Here is a 21245-nt window from a genome sequence, read left to right on the forward strand (position 1 = left end):
ATGGTTCCTCTTTCCCATATCTTCTAAATCCATTTGCCTTAATTGCAATTTCAGGTTTTCTAACTCTACTGCTCTTGTCTGTTTCTCTGATACACCTAAGTGCTTGACCGACTCCCATTACAGTTTCAGCTTTCCTTTTGCCTCTGGTTAAACCCAATTCTAACTTATTTGCTAATTCTAAAAGTATGTCCTTCCTCTTTATTTCTGAACTTTCTTGGCAAATTTGGGAAGCATCTTCAAACCCCCCCTCACTTTTAATTTAACCAACCACAATTAACCAATTTTTTCATCTGTTTTATTTAAAGATCTAGGACACTAATCAGCAAGTGTTTAAATTTGCTGTAACCTTCTGTACCCCAAAAATGACCAAATCTCAGACTGGATCGGTCTAAACCAATCCAAATCTCAGACCCGAGCCTCCAAACTGTTTTGCCACAGAGGTGAACACGTATTAGTTAAACCAAACACCCAGAAAAGCTCACTTTGCCTTGTAATCTGCTAAAATATTAGTGACAGAGAACTCGCAAATTCCACTATTTTAAAGAAAATAACATCAATTTTTTTAACTCTTAAAATGAACATTAAACTGTTCTAAGCACCCCCTTTCTCTGAACTGCTTATTATTTGCATCCAACTCTATAACAATATGCTGTTACAACAAGACACTTATTAAAATTACATCAACTTAATTTCAAAACCACATAGCCGTTCTCGTCTTCTGTGACTTCACTCTTCAAGCTGCTGAATTCCCTGGCTCCTCATCTTTCTTCTTACTGCGTGTATGTTTCATAGGAAAAGGTACCATTGATAGAGAGTGTTTCCTAATTTATTGGAGAACAAGATGTTAGATCTCCAGGCTTATCTGTCTCAAAGGCAGTTGCACTCTAACCAATTTTCAAATGGTCCGCATTTTATTTCCACCTCAACATTGGATCGTCTCATTGGTTTGATGTTGGCAAAACAAGAAATTCAAACTCTATTGGGTTGTAGTATCCTGGAGCATAACTTAAACAGATTAAAATCGAATTGTTACCAAAACAGCAACCAAAACTCAAGTCCATAGCTAGAGGGCATAGGTTTAGAGTGAGAATGGAAAGATATAAAAGGGACCTAAGGGACAACATTTTCACGCAGAGGGTGGTGTGAGTATGAAATGAGCAGCCAGAGGAAGTGGTGGAGGCTGATATAATTGCAACATTTAAAAGGCATCCGGATGGCTGTATGGATAGGGAGGGTTTACAGGGATATGGCCAAATGCTGGCAATTCAGACTAGATTAGGTTTGGGTATCTGGTCGGCATGGACAAGTTGGACTGAAGGGTCTGTTTTATCTCTGACTCTATCCGTTTCACAGCCAAATGTTACATATTTTCAGTTTTCCAGTAAACTCTGGGGCTGCCATCTAGTCATATACACAGGTGCTTGTCATCTCTCAGTTCAGAACAGCATTCACTCTCTCTTGAAGGTACAGTTCACGCCTTCAGTTTCATAACACGTGAAATAAGTTGTCTGTTTTATAAGCCCACAAGAACTTGGAACCATAACTTGCCAAAGACAGTACTGGACTTGACGACTCATTTGTTGACTTTGTCATCAGTGTGAACTAGTGTTGAGAGTGTGCTGCTGGAAAAGCACAGCAGGTCAGACAGCATCCGAGGAGCAGGAGAATCGACATCTCTGGCAAAAGCCCTTCGGCAGAAAACCCTTCAATCCTGGTGAAGGGCTTTTGTCCAAGACATCGATTTCCCTGCTCCTGGGATGCTGCCCGACCTGCTGTGCTTTTCCAGCACCACACTCTACTCTAATCTCCAGCATCTGCAGTCCTCACTTTTGCCCATCAATGTGAACTACTCAGGAGTTAGTGCTACGGAGATAAATAAATTTGTTAACTGCTTCAATCCGTTTGTTATTGAGTATAATAACTGATTTCATGTAGTGCTTTTCTAGGGCACTTTGCTGCCTTCAGAATTTCTGTTGCTGAAACGAAGACTGAAACTATCAAATGGGGATGAAAAAGAACAAAGGACAGTACAGCACAGGAACAGGCCTTTTGGCTCACCAAGGCTATGCTGACATGTGATGCCTTTTAAGCTAAAAATATTTTGCCTCTACACAATCTGTATCTCTTAATTCCATTCCTATTCATATATCTGTCAAAGTGCGCCTTCAGAATGCTACTGTATCTGCCTCCATCGCCTTTGGTAACGCATTCCAGGCACTTACTTCAGGAACTCTGTTAATAAAAAAGCTTGTCTCTTGCATCTCTTTTAAACTTATCTCCTTTTATCTTAAAACTATAACCCTTAGTAATTGGCATTCCTACCCATGAAAAAGACTGTTTGTTCTATCCATACCTCTCGTAATTTTGTAAACTTCTATCAGGTTCGCCTGTCATCATTTGACATTCAAGTGGAAACAAACCAAGTTCGTCCAATCTTTCCTCACAGCTAATATTCTCCAAACCAGGCAATATTCTTCTAAGCAGTTTCTGTGCTTCCATATCCTTCAGGTAGTGTGACAATCAGCACTGCATACAGTACTCCAAATGTGGCATAACTAAAGGTCTGTACAGCTTCAACATGACAATTTTTGTACACTCTGCCCCAATTAATGAAGGGCAGTATGCTTTCTTGATTACCTTCGCCACTTGAGTTGCCACTTTCAAGAAACTGTGAGCCCGCACGCCTAGATCCCTCTGTATAGAATCATAGAGATGTACATCATGGAACCTGACCCTTTGGTCCAGCCTGTCCATGTCGATCAGATATCCCAACCCAATCTAGTCCCACCTGCCAGCACCTCCAAACCCTTCCTATTCATACCCATCCAAATGCCCTTTTAGACAGAGGATGGTGGCGGAGGGTTGTTTTTCAGACTGGAAGCCTGTGACCAGTGCAGTGTCACATGGATCGGTTCTGGGTCCTCTACTTTTTGTCATTTACATAAATGATTTGGATGTGAGCATAAGAGGTACAGTTAGTAAGTTTGCTGATGACACCAAAATTGGAGGTGTAGTGGACAGCGAAGAGAGATACCTCAAATTACAACAGGATCATGACCAGCCCCAGCCTGTTCAGCCTCTCCCTATAGCTCAACATCCTTGTAAATCTTTTCTGAACCCTTTCAAGTTGCACAACATTGTGATAGGAAGGAGGCCAGAATTGCATGCAATATTCCAACAGTGGCCTAACCAATGTCCTGTACAGCCGCAACATGACCTCCCAACTTCTGTGCTCAATACTCTGACCGATAAAAGAAAGCATACCAAACGCCGCCTTCACTATCATATCTACCTGCGACTCCACTTTCAAGGAGCTATGAGCCTGCACTCCAAGGTCTCTTTGTTCAGGAACAGTCCCGAGGACCTTACCATTAAGTGTATAAGACCTGCTAAGATTTGCTTTCCCAAAATGCAGCACCTAATATTTATCTAAATTAAACTCCATCTGCCACTTCTCAGCCCATTGGCACATCTGGTCCAGATCCTGTTGTAATCTGAGGTAACCCTCTTCACTGTCCGCTACACCTCCAATTTCGGTGTCATCAGCAAACTTACTAACTGTACCTCTTATGCTCGCATCCAAATCATTTATGTAAATGACAAAAAGTCGAGGACCCAGCACCGATCCTTGTGGCACTCCACTGGTCACAGGCTTCCAGTCTGAAAAACAACCCTCCGCCACCACCCTCTGTCTTCTACCTTTGAGCCAGTTCTGTATCCAAATGGCTAGTTCTCCCTGTATTCTGTGAGATCTAACCTTGCTAATCAGTCTCCCAAGAGGAACCTTTTCAACCACCTCAAATAATTGAGGGAGGTGATCAGTGATTTTATGCTTCCTGTCTTGTCAAGTTCTCATTTGACAGTACCTGACCCTGATGCCCTATTTCTCATGGAGACATAGAAAATAGGAAAAGCAATAGGCCACTTGGCCCTTTCAGCCTACTCCACCATTCCTTACGATCATGGCTGATCATCCAACTCTCAAACCTGTTTCCGCTGCCCCAAGTGGTGTTAATCAATTTAGGTTTCTCAGTTGGATTTTATGCATTTGCACATGGGCTGCATGGCCCACTTTGCAGACAGAAAGCTTGCATGCACTACACCTGTTTGAAATTAACAAAATAGATAATAGACATTCCAGTGAGTACAGATTCCACCTTCTGTGGAAAGCCTGCAGTTTTTTTCCTTTTCCAGGATCATGAGTCTTTGGAAATCTTCCTCAAAAGGCAGTGGAAGCAAGGACTTGAATGTTTTTGAGGCAGAATTAGTTAGGTTCTTAGTAAGCAAGAGAATGAAATCTTATTGGGCAGATGGCATCGTGGTTTGAGATTATAGTCTCATCAGTCATGATCTTATTAAATGGTAGATAAAGTTCAAGGGACTGAATGGCCTACTTCTGTTCCTGAGTGGCGTGTTATTTATATCATCTGCAGTGATCTATTTACTTTTTCAATTTTAGATTCTCCTTAAATTTCTGTATTGATGGTGCAATTTTACTGTCTTTTTTTCACTTCCTGGAATGATTCTTTGAAAGTTATTTTCTAAAATGTCATCTGCTTACCCACTGACTCATGTATTAAACTAATGTACCAGTTCACTTTTGCTAAGTCATTTGTCTTTTTTAAAATAATTATAAGTGTAAAGTTTAAAACTAGAGTCTTTAACCCACACTCTAAATTTCACGTTCAGTTGGAGGGACAATAATGTTGTGATCACAGTTACCTCACTTTGCTTTTACTAGGAGGTCATTAATACCAATGTGTTAAACGTTATCAGATCTGCGCTAGTTTGCTCTTTTTATTTTATTGGCTCTAGAGCATGCCTCTTTAGGAAATTGTAAGGACTGCAGATGCTGGAGAGTCAGAGTTGATAAAATGTGGTGCTGGAAAAAGCACATCAGATCAGACAGCTTCTGAGGAGCTAAAAGTGTTGAAGTTTTGGCTATATTCCTTCATCAGGATTCATGAAAGATTATGACTGAAATGTCAACTCTCTTCCTCATCAGATGCTGCCTGACGTGCTGTACTTTTTCCAGCACCACACTTGATCAAACATGTCTATCTAAGGAACTATCCTGAAAGAACTCTTTGATCTCATTTTCCAGGCTGGCTTTACTAAGCTAATTCATTCAAGCTATATATATAGTTTAAAATTGTGCATGATTATAGCCATACTTTTCTCCCAAGGTGCCATTATTTCTTTCCATATACCTCATCCTACAGTGTACTTGATATAAGGTGCAACATAAACCATTCCCACAAGTGACTTCTTAGTTTTATTCTTTCCTGTCCGTACCCCAGTCTGATTCTACATCTTGATGTTTGATCTGGGACGATGTTGCAATGATAGATCTGTTATCCCTAATTAACAGAGCTCCCTTCCACCTTGCTCTGTTTCCTGGATTTCTGAAATGATATATGCCCTTGAATATTCAGGTCTTAACTTTTGCCACCTTGCAGTTATGCATCTCAAATGATTTTCATGTTTACCTATTCATTTCTATTTGATCTGTTAATTCATCTTTTTTGTGCCAAATGCTATCTGCATTAGGAGACAGAATCTGTCATTTTTATTTCCTTACTGTTGCAACCTTTAACCTATCTGCTGGCACATTCTTGAGTTTGTAGGCTCTGTGCCTTCCCACCATGTTGGTTATAATTACCCTGATTGCTAGCTTCCTTCTTGGCCTTGACTTCTCTCTCTATTTTATCATACTTTCCTTCACTTGGTCCCTCACCTCCACTATTTGGTTTAGTTTGGAGGATGAAGTTAACAAGGCTGACAGGTTGCTTATTATAGAAGTTGGTGAACATATCCCAGTGAGAGAATGTTTTATTGTACGTGACTGAACAATAGCAGTGAGAATTTTAAACGAAAGTTAAGTTGTGAAGTGAAGCAAGTTGACCAGAGGCCAAAGCACCAGTGAAGTGAAGAATCAGGCTAAGGATATATTTAAACAGGTATTCTGAGTGGAGATGGGAGAAAATGTAATGATCTAATCAGTGTTCTTGATTTATTGAATTAAATAGCAGTCATGTACCATGTGCTAGTTCTAGTTCTCTTGCCTCACTTCCATTGCATGCCATTGAGGTTTCTTATGTATTTTCTGCTGAATCTCACAGTAGAGTCATTGTTTTCTTCACAGCTGGACATGCAACGTGGGGTCCATGGGCGTCTGATGGATAATTCCACAAGTGTGCGTGAAGCAGCTGTGGAGTTACTGGGTCGCTTTGTGCTGAGCCGACCTCAGCTCACTGAGCAGTATTACGACATGTTGATCGAGAGGATATTGGTACGTCTGTTTCCTAGCCAGCTGCATGTCAGATTGGGGTTTTGTTGCCATGTTGAGAGTGAAGTTGAAAGTAATTGAAGTGGGAGTAGGTTTTGTAAAGTTTATCTAGACAATGTCAAAAAGTAAAAATTGGTGCCACACACCAGTCCTGAACTTTTTTTTGTCTGAGTAACACTTGCCACTTATCGTGGTTTCCAGGATAGGCTGAGCAAGTTCACAGTAGGCCAGGAACATCTTGAAGTTAATCTGATCTATTTTAGCAAAATGCTCCAGTTGCTGGAAATCTGCAATAAAATAGAAAATACTAGAAATACCCAGCAGAACTGGAGTTGTTGTTTTATAACTCCAAAAAGTTAGAAGTGTAATACGTTTGAGCAAGGTCCATTAATATATGTTGATTAATCTTGAGTGTTTTCAACTCTTGCAAAGTTTTTCTTTTATCCTTATAATGGTCACACCACTAGTGTTTGAACTCCTCAGTTCATAAGGTAAGTGTTTGTCTACAAGACGACAATATGTAAAATTTTCCATGTTGATGTTTTACTGATCCCTTGAATATGATCTGCTTAAAATATGCAGTGATAGAATTGCCTGCAGGAGCATACTCATATGCTCCTCCTCAGTTCACACAACATGAAACTTTGTTGACAGTGTGATATTATACATGAGTTTGGGTACATATTGATGCGTAGGCCATTTCATCAATTGCCTCAAAACTTTGTGCAATCAGATCTCTATTATTACTAATAAAGTAATAGAATTTTAGAGAGCAGTGCACCATTCAGTCTATCTGAAAATTCTTCACTGTCTTCATCACAATGCATTGCATTTTCTTTGTTTAGCAGAGCTATAGGGAAAGAATATGTTTAAATTAACTGGTTAGTTGAAGAAAAAAATTAGGACACTGGTTTGATGCATCAAATGATGGTCTACTGTGCTATGTCATTCTCTGTTGTTTTGAGGAGTTGCGTGAAGTGCAGGTAAGAACTATTTGGGAATAGGCCCTGTGTTAGAAGATTGAAATTTTAACAGTTTTTAATATCTAGGAAATCTACACTTTACTTTTCTGCATTTGTCTCATGTTTTAACAAATAATCTCTTGCAGGACACCGGTATAAGTGTGAGAAAGAGAGTTATCAAGATTCTACGTGATATATGCATCGAGCAACCAACATTCTCTAAAGTGACTGAGATGTGTGTGCGAATGATTCGCAGAGTCAATGATGAAGAGGGCATTAAGGTAAAGTTACATAGATTAATCAAATGTATTTACCCAACTTCTTGTTTGTGTAACTGGAATTATAATGCATTCATTTCACTTTGCTTCCTGTACAGAATGTTGCTATAGTCTCTCAAGAAGTGATCTACTTAGAATCTCTGTGTATAAACTAATCTAAGTCACAAAAGGAATTGACCTCACCATTGACAATGCACTGATTTGCATCAAGTTGTAGAGAATTTGGTTTTTCATTTGTTCATGGAATCAGGGTTTTGCTGTCTGGGCATTTATTGCCCATCATAATTGCTCTGAAGGCGGTGGTGGTGGTGAAATGCATTCTTGGACTGCTGCTATCCTGGGAGTGTAGTTACGTCCATAGTGCTGTTTAAAGTTTTTAAGAATTTTTCCCAGTAATAATGAAAGAATGGCAGTATGGTTGAATCAAAATGATGTATGACTTGGAAAACTTACAAGCGTTTGCTGCCTTCAAGATGGCAGAGGTCATGGATTTGCAAGTGCCTTTTGAAAGATCTTTGAAATGTTGGAATGCGTTTGTAGATAGTACACATTGCTGTCACTGAGTGTCATTGGTGGAGGGAAAGAATACTGAAGGTAGTGGATGTATTGCCAATCAAACGGGCTGCTTTGTTTTTGGTGTCAAACATAAATAGTGTTAGAGCTGCACTCATTCAGGCATTTGGAGAGTATTTCGGATGAAGGTTTGCTCGCTGAGCTAGAAGGTTTATTTCTAGATGTTTCGTCACCCTACTAGGTAACATCTTCAGTGGGTCTCCCGGCAAAGCACTGTTGATAATTCCTGCTTTCTATTTATATGTTTGGGTTTCTTTGGATTGATATCATTTCCTGTGATGATGCCATCTGTTCTTTTCCTTGGGGGGTGGTAGATGGGGTCTAACTCTTAAGTGTTTGTGGAGAGAGTTCCATTGGAATGCCATGTTTCTAGGAATTCTCGTGCGTGTCTCCGTTTGGCTTGTTCTAGAATGGATGTGATGTCCCAGTCGAAGTGGTGTCCTTCCTCATCTGTACGTAAGGCTACTAGTGAGAGAGGGTCATATAACTAGAAAGCAGGAATTATCGACAGTACTTCGCCTGGAGGCCCACTAAAGATGTTACCTACTCTGGTGACAAAATGTCTGGAAATGAACCTTTCAGTTCAGCGAGCAAACCTACATCCAAAACCTCGACCTGAGCTGCACATCTTTCTCAAAACTCGCATGGAGAGTATTCCATCAAACTCCTCTTTCCTCTATGGTTGGTCCTTGTGATTCTGAAATTCTAAATATAGTAGAAACAATGTCTAAAGTACCAATCCTTGTGGGACTGCATTGTAAATTTCCTGTTATCTGAAAAATCGTTCATTCACCTCTAGTCCCTGCCCACTGATCCCTTCTCCAGTTTTATATCCATGTTTTTAATATTATTTTACTACCATGTTTTTCCACTTTCTGAAGGAGTTTATTTTAAGTGTGGAATTTTATCAACTGCCTTCTGACAGTTCTTTAATAAAACTTCTAATATTTACATTAATTTCTGTTACTTCAACATGACTTGTGTTTAATCAATGTTGACCTAGCCTCATTTTTCCAAGATTCACCAAATGAAAATTCATTTTATTTTAGTGTGAAAGACCTCCAGTCAAGATTCCAACATTGATAAGCTGTTTCACCTTCAGTTTATCCCCTTTTCAAAATTAGGGTTATTGTAACATTTGTAACCTACTAGTTCTCTGGAACCATCCCAAATTCTCCCTCCATTGCCATTTGATGCATTGGGATGAACTGATGTTTTGTATGAGCTGTTCTCATGTTTGTGATTGAATGAACTCTGAAAGATATTAATGTAACTCGGATTTTATTCTCTGCAGAAACTGGTGAACGAAACATTCCAGAAACTCTGGTTCACTCCCACTCCCTCTCATGATGCAGAAGGGATGACACGAAAAATCCTAAACGTCACAGATGTGGTGAGTGTTTGTCTTCCTTTTACCCTGTAACACCTTAATACCATGCTTATGTACTCCTATAAAACTTAAGCTAGTTTAAGTATAAACACAGGTGGTCTTTATAAATGAGTCAGAAGGAACACTGATTCAGCCCTTGAGCATGTTTTGTCATTCTGTTTGAGCATGGCTGATCTGATTCTTAGCCCTCTTTGTTTGGCCTTGCTCCTTACCATCACCTAAAAAAAAATCTCTTAATATTAAATCTTGAAAATTTAACTGGAGCCCCAACGTTCTGCCCCAAAGACTCAAAGTGCTGATAACTACAAACGATGGTGACATCAACAGTCAGACTATTTCATTAGGTATGTACTCTGCCCTCAAACATGTAGATGTCCACAATGACTTGGAACTTCATGTGCAGAATGTAGCTGCTGTATGAGAGTTGCCACAGCTAAACAAAGAGACTAGTCATAAGTAGTCAAATGAGCCATGAATGCTGGCACACAATTCCACAACTAATCAGCGGAGAATACTCCAATATATCTCTACATGAGGTGGGGAAAGTCCAGCACGATGGTGCAAAAGAAAAGTTAAGCATTTATAACAAACTTCAGTCAAAGGCAATGATCCACTTTGACCTCCTCCTTCGGCCCCCACCATCACAGATACTGGACTTCAGCCAATTCAATTCATTCTACGTGGTATCAAGCAAAAGAAAAAGCCTTATGGGCCTTTTCAGGTTCTGACAATATTACTCAAGATTTGATCCTTAGAATGAATTGCATCCACTGGATGGAACCATAACCTGCACAAAGGAAAATTATGAAATTGTTGTGAGTTAAATCATCTCAATCCCAAGGTATCATCATGGGAGTACCTCAAGATAATTTCACAAGCACACAAGATGTAGGAGCAGGTACCGACCATCTTACCATATTTGCATAGTCTGCCAGTTAATATGATTATAGCTCTTCTTGGACTTCAACTCTACTTTCCACATGATCCCCAAAGACCTTGATTGCACCCTTGGGAGACTAAAGTTCTCCATGTGTTAGCCTTAAATATTTTCAATGGTGGGCTATCCATGATGTGGAGGTGCCAGTGTTGGACTGGGAGGACAAAGGCAGACATCACATGACACCAGGTTATAGCCCAACAAGTTTATTTGAAATCACAAGCTTTCGAAGCAATGCTTCATTCGCTAATGAAGGAGCAGCGCTCCAAAAGCTTGTGATTTTGAATCAACCTGCTGGACTATAATCTGGTGTTGAGAGACTTCGGGCTACCCATAACACTTTGGGGCAGAGAATTACATAGGTGTACACCCCTTTGAAAAAGTAATTTTCCTTATCTCAGTCCTAAATACAAACATACGAAAATGTAAAACAGAAGCAGGCATTTCTCAATTCATCCTCAAATCTGCTCTGTCATTCAATAAGATCAGTTTGCATTTCAAATTTCATAGTCCCATCTATCAAGGAGTATTATATTAGCCATTTTCCATTCGTCTGAGACCTTCCCTGACTCCGGTGATTCAGGAAAGTTCACCATCAATGCCTCCATAATCTTCTCCGATATCTCCCTAATTGACCCTACTCATCCTACTACTACCCTTTCACTATTTAGCTGTTTATAAAAAAGGATTTGGAATTCACCTTTTATGTTAGCTGTGAGTCATTTTTCATAATTTCTCTTTGCTTTTTTGCCTCCCTTCTGAACATTCTCTGTTCAGGTTGGCTCTTAAATGGTATGTTGTATTTTTAATGTAATGTAATCTAACCTAATGATATCAAGAAACAGTTAGAGGCACTTGATACCACAAAGGTTAGGGGCCCTGACAACATTTCAGCAATAGTAGTGAAGATCTGGGCTTCAGAACTAGCCAAGCACTTCCAATACAGTTACAACACTGGCATCTACCTGACAATGTGGAAAATTTTCCATGCACATCTGGTACATAAGAAGCAGGACAAATCCAACACAGCCAATTATCTCAATTGTCTACTCTTGATCATCAGTAGTGAAAGGTGTTATCAACAGTGCTATCAAGCAGCACCTACTCAGCAATAGCCTGCTTGGTGATGCCCAGTTTGGGCTTTGCCAGGCCACTCAGCTCCTGATCTCATTACAGCCTTGGCTCAAATCTGTACAAAAGACCTGACCAAATTCCAGAGGTGACACAAGAGTGACAGTCCTTGACATCAAGGCCACATTTGACCAAGTGTGGCATCAAGAAGCTCTAGTAAAACTGGAATCATTGGGCATCGGGAGCTAGCACTCTGCTGGATGAAGCCAGATCTAGCACTAAGATGATGGTCGTGCTTGTTGGAGGTCAGTCATCTCAACTTCAGAACATCTCTGCAGGAGTTCCTCAGGGTAGTGTCCAGGGACCAAGCGTTTTGAACTCTTTCATTGATGACCTTCCCTCCACCATGAGGTCAGATATGGGGAAGCTCACTGATGACTGCACCATTCGTGACTCCTCAGATACTGAACGAATTCATGTTCAACGCAACACGATCTGAGCAACATCCAGTCTTCGAGTGACAAGTGGCAAGTAACATTTGCTCCACACAAATGCCAGGCAATTACCATCACCAATAAGAGACAATCTATCGCTGTATTTTGGCATTCAATAGTGTTGCCAACACAGATTCTCAAACTATTGACATCCTTGGGATTATCACTTACCACAAACTGAACTTAACATGCTACATAAACAGTGGCTGCATGAAAAGGTCAGAGGCTAGGTATACTTTGGTGAATAACACACTTCCTGACTCCTCAAAACCTGTCTACCATCTACAAGGTAGAAGTCAGGAGCGTGATGGATTACTTCCCACTTGCCTGGGTGAGTGCAGCTCCAACAATCTGAAGCTTGACACCATACAGGATAAAGCACCCTATCTGATTGGCACCATAGTCGCAGACATCCACTTCCTCCACCATTGATGCTCAGTAGCAACAGTACGTACTAACAAGATGCATTGGAGAAATTCACCAAAGATGCTCTCACAGCACCTCACAAACACGCAACCACTTCTGCCTAGAAGGAGAAGGGCAGCAGATACATGGGATCACCATTACCTCAATTTCCTCTTGAAGCCACACTCTATCCTGATTTGCAAATATATCGCTGTTCCTTCACCGATGCTGGATCAAATTCCTGGAACTCCCTTCCCAAGGACATAAAGAATCTGCTTACAGCATATGAATTGCAGCAGTTCAAGGAAGAAACTTACCATCACCTCAAGGGCAACAAATGCTGGTCAACCAGTGTACCCTATGTCCCATAAGTGAATGAAAATAAAAGAGGTAAGCCAAATCAGTCAGTGGGAGAAAGTTTAGGAAAGAGTATCATAAGATTTAGAATGAATTCCAGCCTCAGGCGACTGGCTGTGTGGAGTTTGCACATTCTCCCCATGTCTGCGTGGGTTTCCTCCGGGTGCTCCGGTTTCCTCCCACAGTCCAAAGATGTATAGGTGAGGTGAATTGGCCATGCTAAATTGCCCATAGTGTTAGGTGAAGAGGTAAATGTAGGGGTATGGGTGGGTTGCGCTTCGGCGGGTCGGTGTGGACTTGTTGGGCCGAAGGGCCTGATTCCACACTGTAAGTAATCTAATCTAATAAGATTTAAGTTACGTATGTAGATGACAGTATGCAAATTAAGACATGTGAAATTGACGAATTGAGAATGAGACTAACAAATAAGGAGAATGCTGATTTCAGTGGACTAAGACGACTAATCCCTGGGGTGACAGCATTATTCTATGAGGAGAGATTAATTAAACTGAGTCTGCACATTCCAGAGTGTTAAAGAATGACTGACCTCATTAAAGCTTACAACATTCTTAGAGGGTGTGACAAAGTTGATATGGATAGGAATTCTCCCGGCTAGACCCAAGTGACACATTCTCAGAATAAGGGGTAGGCCATTTAGAATTGAGAGGAGAATTTGTTCACAAAGTGATGAATCTTTGGTTTCACTAGCCCAGAGGATTGTGGAAGCTAAGTTATTGAGCAGATTTGAGATAAGGTTAAAAATCGCACAACACTTGGTTATAGTCCAACAGGTGTATTTGGAAGCTCGAGCATTCAGAGTGCTTCTCCTTCATCAGGTGGTTGTGAAGTATACGATTGTAAGACACAGAATTTATAGCAAACGTTTGCAGTGTGATGTAGTTGAAATCATATATTGAAAAAGACCTGGATTGTTCAAGTCTATCATCATTTAATATGACCATGTTGATTTCAGTTCTTTCACATGTAAATCACAAAGCGTTTTTTAAAAGTTACATTCTCAAGTGAACTTTAACAATTAAGAACGGATTTACAGAATCTTACATGGATTCATCCAGTTTTTGAGCAAAGTAAAATGTAATTCTGCAAGTACAAACTCTCTCCCCACAAACGTATGTGTGCATGTGAGGTTGTGTGTGTGTGGGAGTGTAAGCATATGAGAGAGGGTCTGCAGGAATGTGTCTCTCTGTAGGAGGGAGTGTGTGTGTGTGTGTGTGTGTGTGGTGGTGGTGGAGTGGGTAGGAGTGTCTGTGTGTGTCCGTCTGTCTGTATGTGTGTATAGTGCAGTGGGGTCACCTATAGTGTGACATGAACCCAAGGTCCCGGTTGAGGCCATCCCCATGGGTACCGAACTTGGCTATCAGCCTCTTTTCGACCACTTTGTGTTGTTGCCTGCCCCGAGGTCCGTCCACCAAGGCAACTTCAGAGCAGGCAACAACGAAAACTGGTCGAGCAGAGGCTGATAGCCAAGTTCGGTACCCATGGGGATGGCCTCAACCGGGATCTTGGGTTTGTGTCACACTACAAGTGACCCCATTGCACTACACGCGCACACTCCTGCGGGCGTGCACACTTACGCAGACCCTCTCTCATATGCTCACATATACACTCTCTCTCACACACGCACACCCTCTCACAGACTTATACCCCTTATACTTTCACTCTCACACATGCACACACACACTCTCACAGATACTCATAACCCCACCCCCCACCGCAAGCGCACACAAGTTTGTTGGGTGAATTGGTACTTGCTGAATTACATTTTAGTTTGCTCAAAAACTGCATGAAACCATGTAAGATTCTGTAAATCCATTTTTTAGATTAGAATCAGTCTGACCATGTGGCACCGACAGCCTCACAGGGAAACTCGCACCTTCAGTACATTATCTGGGCCGACATGACACTAATTGTTCACTTGAGAATGTAACTTTTAAAAACGGTTTTGTGATTTACATATGAAAGGACTGAAGCCAACATGGTCATGCTAAAAATCGATAGACTTAACAAACAATCTAGGTCTTTTTCAATATATAATTTCTGTTAAATCGTAGTGTAAACTTTTGTTATAAATTCTGTTTCTTACAATCTTATTCTCCACAACCACCTGATGAAGGAGCAGTGCTCTGAAAGCTAGTGCTTCCAAATAAACCTGTTGGACTATAACCTGGTGGTGTGAGATTTTTAATGTTGTACACCTCAGTCTAGTACCGGCATCTCCAAATCAAGGTTTGAGATAGAAATTGATAGATTTATCTGAACTAATAATATTAAGGAATATGGGGTTGGAGCAGAAAACTAGATGATTAGCCATGTTCAAGAATGACACTGCAAGCTCAATGGCTCAATAGTGTACTCCTAATCCAGTGTTCCAAAGTGGTTGGAGTGCAGATGCAGAGCAGCTGTAATGTAATTTTCCTTTATTTATCCATGGGATGTGGGCATCGCTGGCTGGCCAGCATTTATTGTCCATCCTTTAGCTGCCCTTGAGAACGTGTTGGTCAGCTGCTTTCTTGAACCACTGCAGTTCATGTGCTGTGGGTTGATCCACAGTTCTCTTAGGGAATTCCAGTAATTGTTCTCAAGAAATTGTGGGAGGCATGGTGGCACAGTGGTTAGCACTGCTGCCTCACAGCGCCTGAGACCCGGGTTCAATTCCCGCCTCAGGTGACTGACTGTGGGGAGTTTGCACGTTCTCCCCGTGTCTGCATGGGTTTCCTTCCACAGTCCAAAGATGTGTAGGTCAGGTGAATTGGCCATGCTAAATTGCCTGTAGTGTTAGGTAAGGGGTAAATGTAGGGGTATGGGTGGGTTGCGCTTCGGCGGGTCGGTGCGGACTTGTTGGGCCGAAGGGCCTGTTTCCACACTGTAATGTAATGTAATCTAATCTAAAAATAGAATTGCCTACTTGTGTTTCCTTAAAAAAACCCAAATTGAATGATTCATGCTTGAAGATAATTGAGGCTGTTGGTTTTGCACAGGTACTTATCTCTGCTACTGTGGAATGATGGTTCTCTTCTTTAAAGTGCTATTGTTGACAGCTGTCTTTCACCTGTTTTGCAGGTTGCTGCTTGCAGGGATACTGGGTACGATTGGTTTGAGCAGCTTCTTCAGAATGTAAGTACAATACAAATAAGATTTCCATTGTATGAGAGCTTAACTTTTCAAACTCTGGTTGAGTTAGATACAAGGTTAGAAAGTGATCCTGGTCCTGCTGTGAGTCTTAACTATCAAGTTGGAAACTTTTCCATTGGTATTCTAGATCTTTCTGTAGTAGGAATAACACTCTTGATGGGTGAGGAAGTTTTGAGTGTTCAGAAATGTTATGCCATCTTCTGAGGCAGTGAGACTTTAAACCCATACTTTCCAGCACAGATAGTGACACCACCACTCCGTCCCAAGATCCATCTATGGGTGGTAATTGTAAATATTTTCAAATCACCCTAGTCAGTGACATTATTACACACCCCCAGAGCAGGTGGGACTTGAACCTGGGTCCATTGTCTCCAGGTTGGGAACACAACCACTTACCCAAAATAATACTCGCGCATGCTGCATCTGGTATTCCCATGTCGTCTCCTTGGGTGTTAACTGTAGATCTTTTCTAATCAACCTGTTCAGATGTTTTATGACACGTCACTGGAGCAAATTAATTTGAACCTTGGCCCAGAGGTAGGCACAGTACCACTGTAGCACAGGACTCCTTATGTGTTAGTTGTATTTATTTCAAACAACTTGTTCAGACACAGTGATGCACATCTGGAGCAGGTGAGACTTGAACCAGGGGGTCTCAACGCCCAGAGGTAGTTACACTGCCGCAAAAGCCCTTACTGGGTGTTGATTAAAGCTCATTCTTTTTACTTAACCTGTTAAGAAACGTTATGACACAACTTGGAACAGGTGGTTCTTGAACCCAGATATCTTGTCCCAGAGGTACGGACACTAACACTACACAAGTATCCCTACTCTGCCTGGTATTCCCAGGCAGTCTTCCATTCAAGTATGAACCACGCCTGAATCTATTTAATGTCCAAGATTAGAAGAGATCAGTTGTTTTCAGACTAATATGGTTGCAGGCTGGGTGTTAATTGTAGAGGTTTTCCAATCAAGTTGTCAAAGTTGTTATTACACACCCCTGGATTCAGGTCCTACTTGATACCAGTTTCTTGGCTGAGAGGTAGGGGACACTGTGCTACAAGTACCGTAGATTCGCAGTACTAGATACAGCAAATGTTTTAGGTGAAAGTGAGGACTGCAGATGCTGGAAATCAGAGTCTAGATTAGAGTGGTGCTGGAAAAACACAGCAGGTCAGGCAGCATCCGAGGAGCAGGAAAATCGACGTTTCGGACAAAAGCTCTTAATTCCTGCTGTGCTTTTTCAGCGCCACTCTAATCTAGACAGCAAGTGTTTTATTAACAGGCACCTCTGGGACCAGAAGTTGATCAAATATTCTGGATAATCAAGAGCTATGCATAACTTCAATAATCCCTGACCAAATGAAGCTTTGAGACATCACATTCCTCAAAAATCTATAGAAAAACATCAACACACCTCCTGAAGTCAATATAGATCGATACACACAATAGAGAAACGATGCAGGGGGTATACACATCACTGGTATACTTTACTTACAGCATTAAATATGCAGACATTGCAATATTTGAGATATATGGTTTTTGTCAGTTGACCAAGAATACTGGTTGATAAGGTGCTGGTTAAAATTAAGTTTGCTGTATTTTTTAATTAACTTGTTCAGCGATTTTATGACACACTTCTGGGGCAGATGGGACTTGAACCTGGGCTTCCTAGCTCAGAGGTAATAACCTTAACACTATGCCACAAATGCTCCAAAGACTACTATGCTGATATTCCCAGGCATTCTCTTATCCGAATGCTGCCCAGGCCTGAAACTGCTTAGCTTGTGAGATCAAGTGATATCAATTGTTTTCAGGTTATTATGGCTGTGGCTGGGTGTTAATTAGGTAAAAACGAGGACTGCAGATGCTGGAAACCAGATTCCAGATTAGAGTGGTGCTGGAAAAGCACAGCAGTTCGGGCAGCATCCAAGGAGCAGGAAAATCGACGTTTTGGGCAAAAGCCCTTCAGGAATATTCCTAATGAAGGGCTTTTGCCCGAAACGTCGATTTTCCTGCTCCTCGGATGCTGCCTGGGTGTTAATTGTATGTTAATTACATTAGTGTTTCTCAGGTGATGTTAGCTGAGGATTTACATGCTCCATTTTCAATACAAATCAAAAATGCATGTTTGTAATAAATCTCTAAATTCCAAATTTAGGACAATTATAAAGGATGTTAAATTGGGTCAGTGGGCTGAGGAGTTGCACATGGAGTTTAATTTGAATAAATGTGAGATATTGCATTTTGGCAAAGGAAAGAGAGGGAGATCTTATGCATTTAATGGTAGGGCCCTGGCATATGTTGCAAGATAGAGGGACCTGGAGGTTCAGGTGCATAATTCCTTGAAATTTATACAACATGTTGATAGGGCGGTTAACATACTGGCCTGAAGGTGAGGTTGAAACAAAGCAGTTTCAATATGAATACTGTTCAAATCTTCCTTAAATTTAGGTGGTGGTAGAGGATTGGAGAATTCCAAATGTTTACTCGCTTGTTCAAAGAAGTGATTAGTGATATGCCCAGCAAATACAGACCAGTCAGTTTGGAATATGATTTGGAAGTGCCGGTGTTGGACTGGGGTGTACAGGGTTAAAAGTCTCACAACACCAGGTTATAGTCCAAACAAGTCCAATAAATCTATCACCCCTCAATTTGCAGGGCATAACTACAAATTGAGGGATGATAGATTTAAGAGAGATGTCAGATGAAAGTTCTTTACGCAGAGTGAGGTAAGGGTGTGGAATGCCCTACCTGCTAATGTAGTCAACTCAGCCACATTAGGGAGATTTAAATAATCCTTAGATAAGCACATGGATTATTTTGGGATAATGTAAAGGGACGAGCTGAGAATAGCTCACAGGTCAGCACAACATCAAGAGCCGAAGGGCCTGTTCTGCGCTGTATTGTTCTAAGTTTATTTGGAAGCACTATCTTTTAGAGTGCTGCTCCTTTATCAGGTGGTTGTGGAGTATAAGATCGTAGGACACAGAATTTATAGCAAAAGTTTACAGTGTGATGTAACTGAAATTATATATTGAAAAAGACCTGGATTGTTTGTAAGTCTCTCATCTTTTAGAATCGGCATGTTGATTTCAGTTCTTTTCATGTGTAAATCCCAGAATTTAAAGTTACAATCTCAAGTGAACTTTAACAATAGGTGCCATGTTAGGCCAACATGGCACCTATTATTAAAGTTCACTTGAGAAGGAAACTTTAAGAAAGTTACGGAATTTGCATATGAAAGAATTGAAACTAACATGCCCATTCTAAAAGATAAATTCTGTGTATTACGATCTTATACTCCACAACCATCTGATAAAGGAGCAGCACTGCAAAAGCTAGTGCTTCCAAATAAGCTTGTTGAACTATAACCTGGTGTTCTAATTGGTAAGTTTGGAATATGAGTGGATTGTCTGATGATGTGTCAGACAGGTTGGGCCTGTCTTTGCTTGAATTTAGAAGAGTGAGGGGTGACTTGATTCAAATCTAGAAGGTGGATATAAAATGAATGTTTACATTTATGGGTCAGTTCAGAACTAGAGGGCAGCCCTTTATGGAAGAGATTAGTTTTTTTTCTTAGGGTCATGGAACTCAAGACAGTGAAGGCTGGTCGTTGAATGTTTGTGAGACAAGTGGATTAATCGAGGGTTATCTGTTGGGGTGGGGGGGGGGGGATGGTGGATGGAGATGGAAATGTGAAATTGAAGAATTGAAAACACTTGCAGAATAGCCACGACTGTATTGAATTGCTAAACAGATGTAACGGTCAGTTTTTCACTTAGTCATGGATTGTGGCCATTGCTGGCTAGGCCACTATTTATTGGCCTTCCCTAATTGTCCTGAGGACAGCTAAGAGTCAACAGCTTTGCACATGTCTCAGCCAGCCAAAGTCTACTGACTGAAAGGAGGAGAAGTAGACCAAAGACTTCAGTTTCTTTGGTTCACCTTGCGGAAGCTTTCAGAAATGGTTCAGGTCAAAATTAGTCATCTTGTAGGGAAATATAGATTAATTAAGAAAAACCTGTATGAAGAGTAAATTAATTTTAACTTGCTTTTATTTAGTCCCGTGTGGATTTTGTTGGCTTGGGTAACCTTTATTGCCTTTAAGACCTAAATGTTATGACGCTTCAATGCTCATCCAAGTACTTTATTAAAAGTTCTGAGGTTGCTTGCCTCAACTACTCTCCAGGTGATGCATTCCAGATTACCACCACTCTTTGGTTAGAAAAAAAAGATTTCCTCAAATCCTTTCTGCCTTTCATTTTAAAATTATGCCACCTAGTCATGAATATTTTGACTAAGGGAAACAACTTGTTTTCTATTCAACCTGTCCATACCCAAAGTAATCATCTACGCCTCTATCAGGTCCTCTGTCAAACTTCTCTGCACCTAAGAAAACAATCTGAACTCATCTAGCTTCTGTTTGTACCTGAAAAGCTCAATCCCAGACAATCCCAGAAATGCCATAGTACTGCCTTGAGTGCAATCACAATTGTTTATATACTGTGGTGATTAGAAGTGCATATGGCACAGGAGCAGATTTAGGCATTTGACCCATTTGAGTTTGCTCCACCAAACAATCATGACTGATATTTTTCTTATCCCCATGGTAGGCTACTGCAAAAAATACGGAGGTATGGCATTGAGGGTGAGTTGGAGGTTTGGATTAGGAATTGGCTGGCTGGAAGAAGACAGAGGGTAGTAGTTGATGGTAAAGGTTCATCTTGGAGTGCAGTTACTAGCGGTGTTCCGCAAGGATCTGTTTTGGGACCATTGCTGTTTGTCATTTTTATAAATGACCTGGAGGAGGGGCTAGAAGGTTGGGTGAGCAAGTTTGCGGATGATACGAAAGTCAGAGGAGTTGTTGACAGTGAGGAAGGATGTGGCAGGTTACAGCAGGATATAGAGAAGCTGCAGAGCTGGGCAGAAAGGTGGCAAACGGAGTTCAATGTAGGTAAGTGTGAGGTGATTCACTTTGCTAAGAGTAACAAAAAGATGGGGTACTGGGCTAATGGTCGGATACTTGGTAGTGTGGATGAGCAGAGGGATCTTGGTGTCCATGTACACAGATCTCTGAAAGTTGCCACCCAGGTAAATAGTGCGGTGAGGAAGGCATATGGCGTACTGGCTTTTATTGGTAGAGGAATTGAGTTCCGGAGCCCTGAGGTCATGATGCAGTTGTATAAAACTCTGGTGCGGCCGCATCTGGAATATTGTGTGCAGTTTTGGTCGCCATACTATAGGAAGGATGTGGAGGCACTGGAACGGGTGCAGAGGAGGTTTACCAGGATGTTGCCTGGTATGGAAGAAAGATCGTATGAGGAAAGACTGAG

The 21245-nt window shown here is 41.1% G+C and overlaps 1 protein-coding gene across 4 annotated transcripts in view; it reads left to right on the forward strand.

Annotated features, from left to right (window-relative positions):
• The window catches only part of LOC122556264 (nipped-B-like protein), a 536293-nt gene that overhangs the window by 362897 nt on the left and 152151 nt on the right, over window positions 1-21245 (forward strand). For all 4 annotated transcript variants that reach the window (XM_043702895.1, XM_043702901.1, XM_043702914.1 and 1 more), the window contains 4 exons: window positions 6146-6292; window positions 7398-7532; window positions 9397-9495; window positions 15838-15891. In XM_043702895.1, coding sequence (XP_043558830.1) covers window positions 6146-6292; window positions 7398-7532; window positions 9397-9495; window positions 15838-15891 — 435 coding nt within the window. The remainder of the gene's footprint in view (window positions 1-6145; window positions 6293-7397; window positions 7533-9396; window positions 9496-15837; window positions 15892-21245) is intronic.

The sequence above is a fragment of the Chiloscyllium plagiosum genome, chromosome 2, assembly GCF_004010195.1.
Source record: "Chiloscyllium plagiosum isolate BGI_BamShark_2017 chromosome 2, ASM401019v2, whole genome shotgun sequence".
NCBI classification, from domain to species: domain Eukaryota; kingdom Metazoa; phylum Chordata; class Chondrichthyes; order Orectolobiformes; family Hemiscylliidae; genus Chiloscyllium; species Chiloscyllium plagiosum.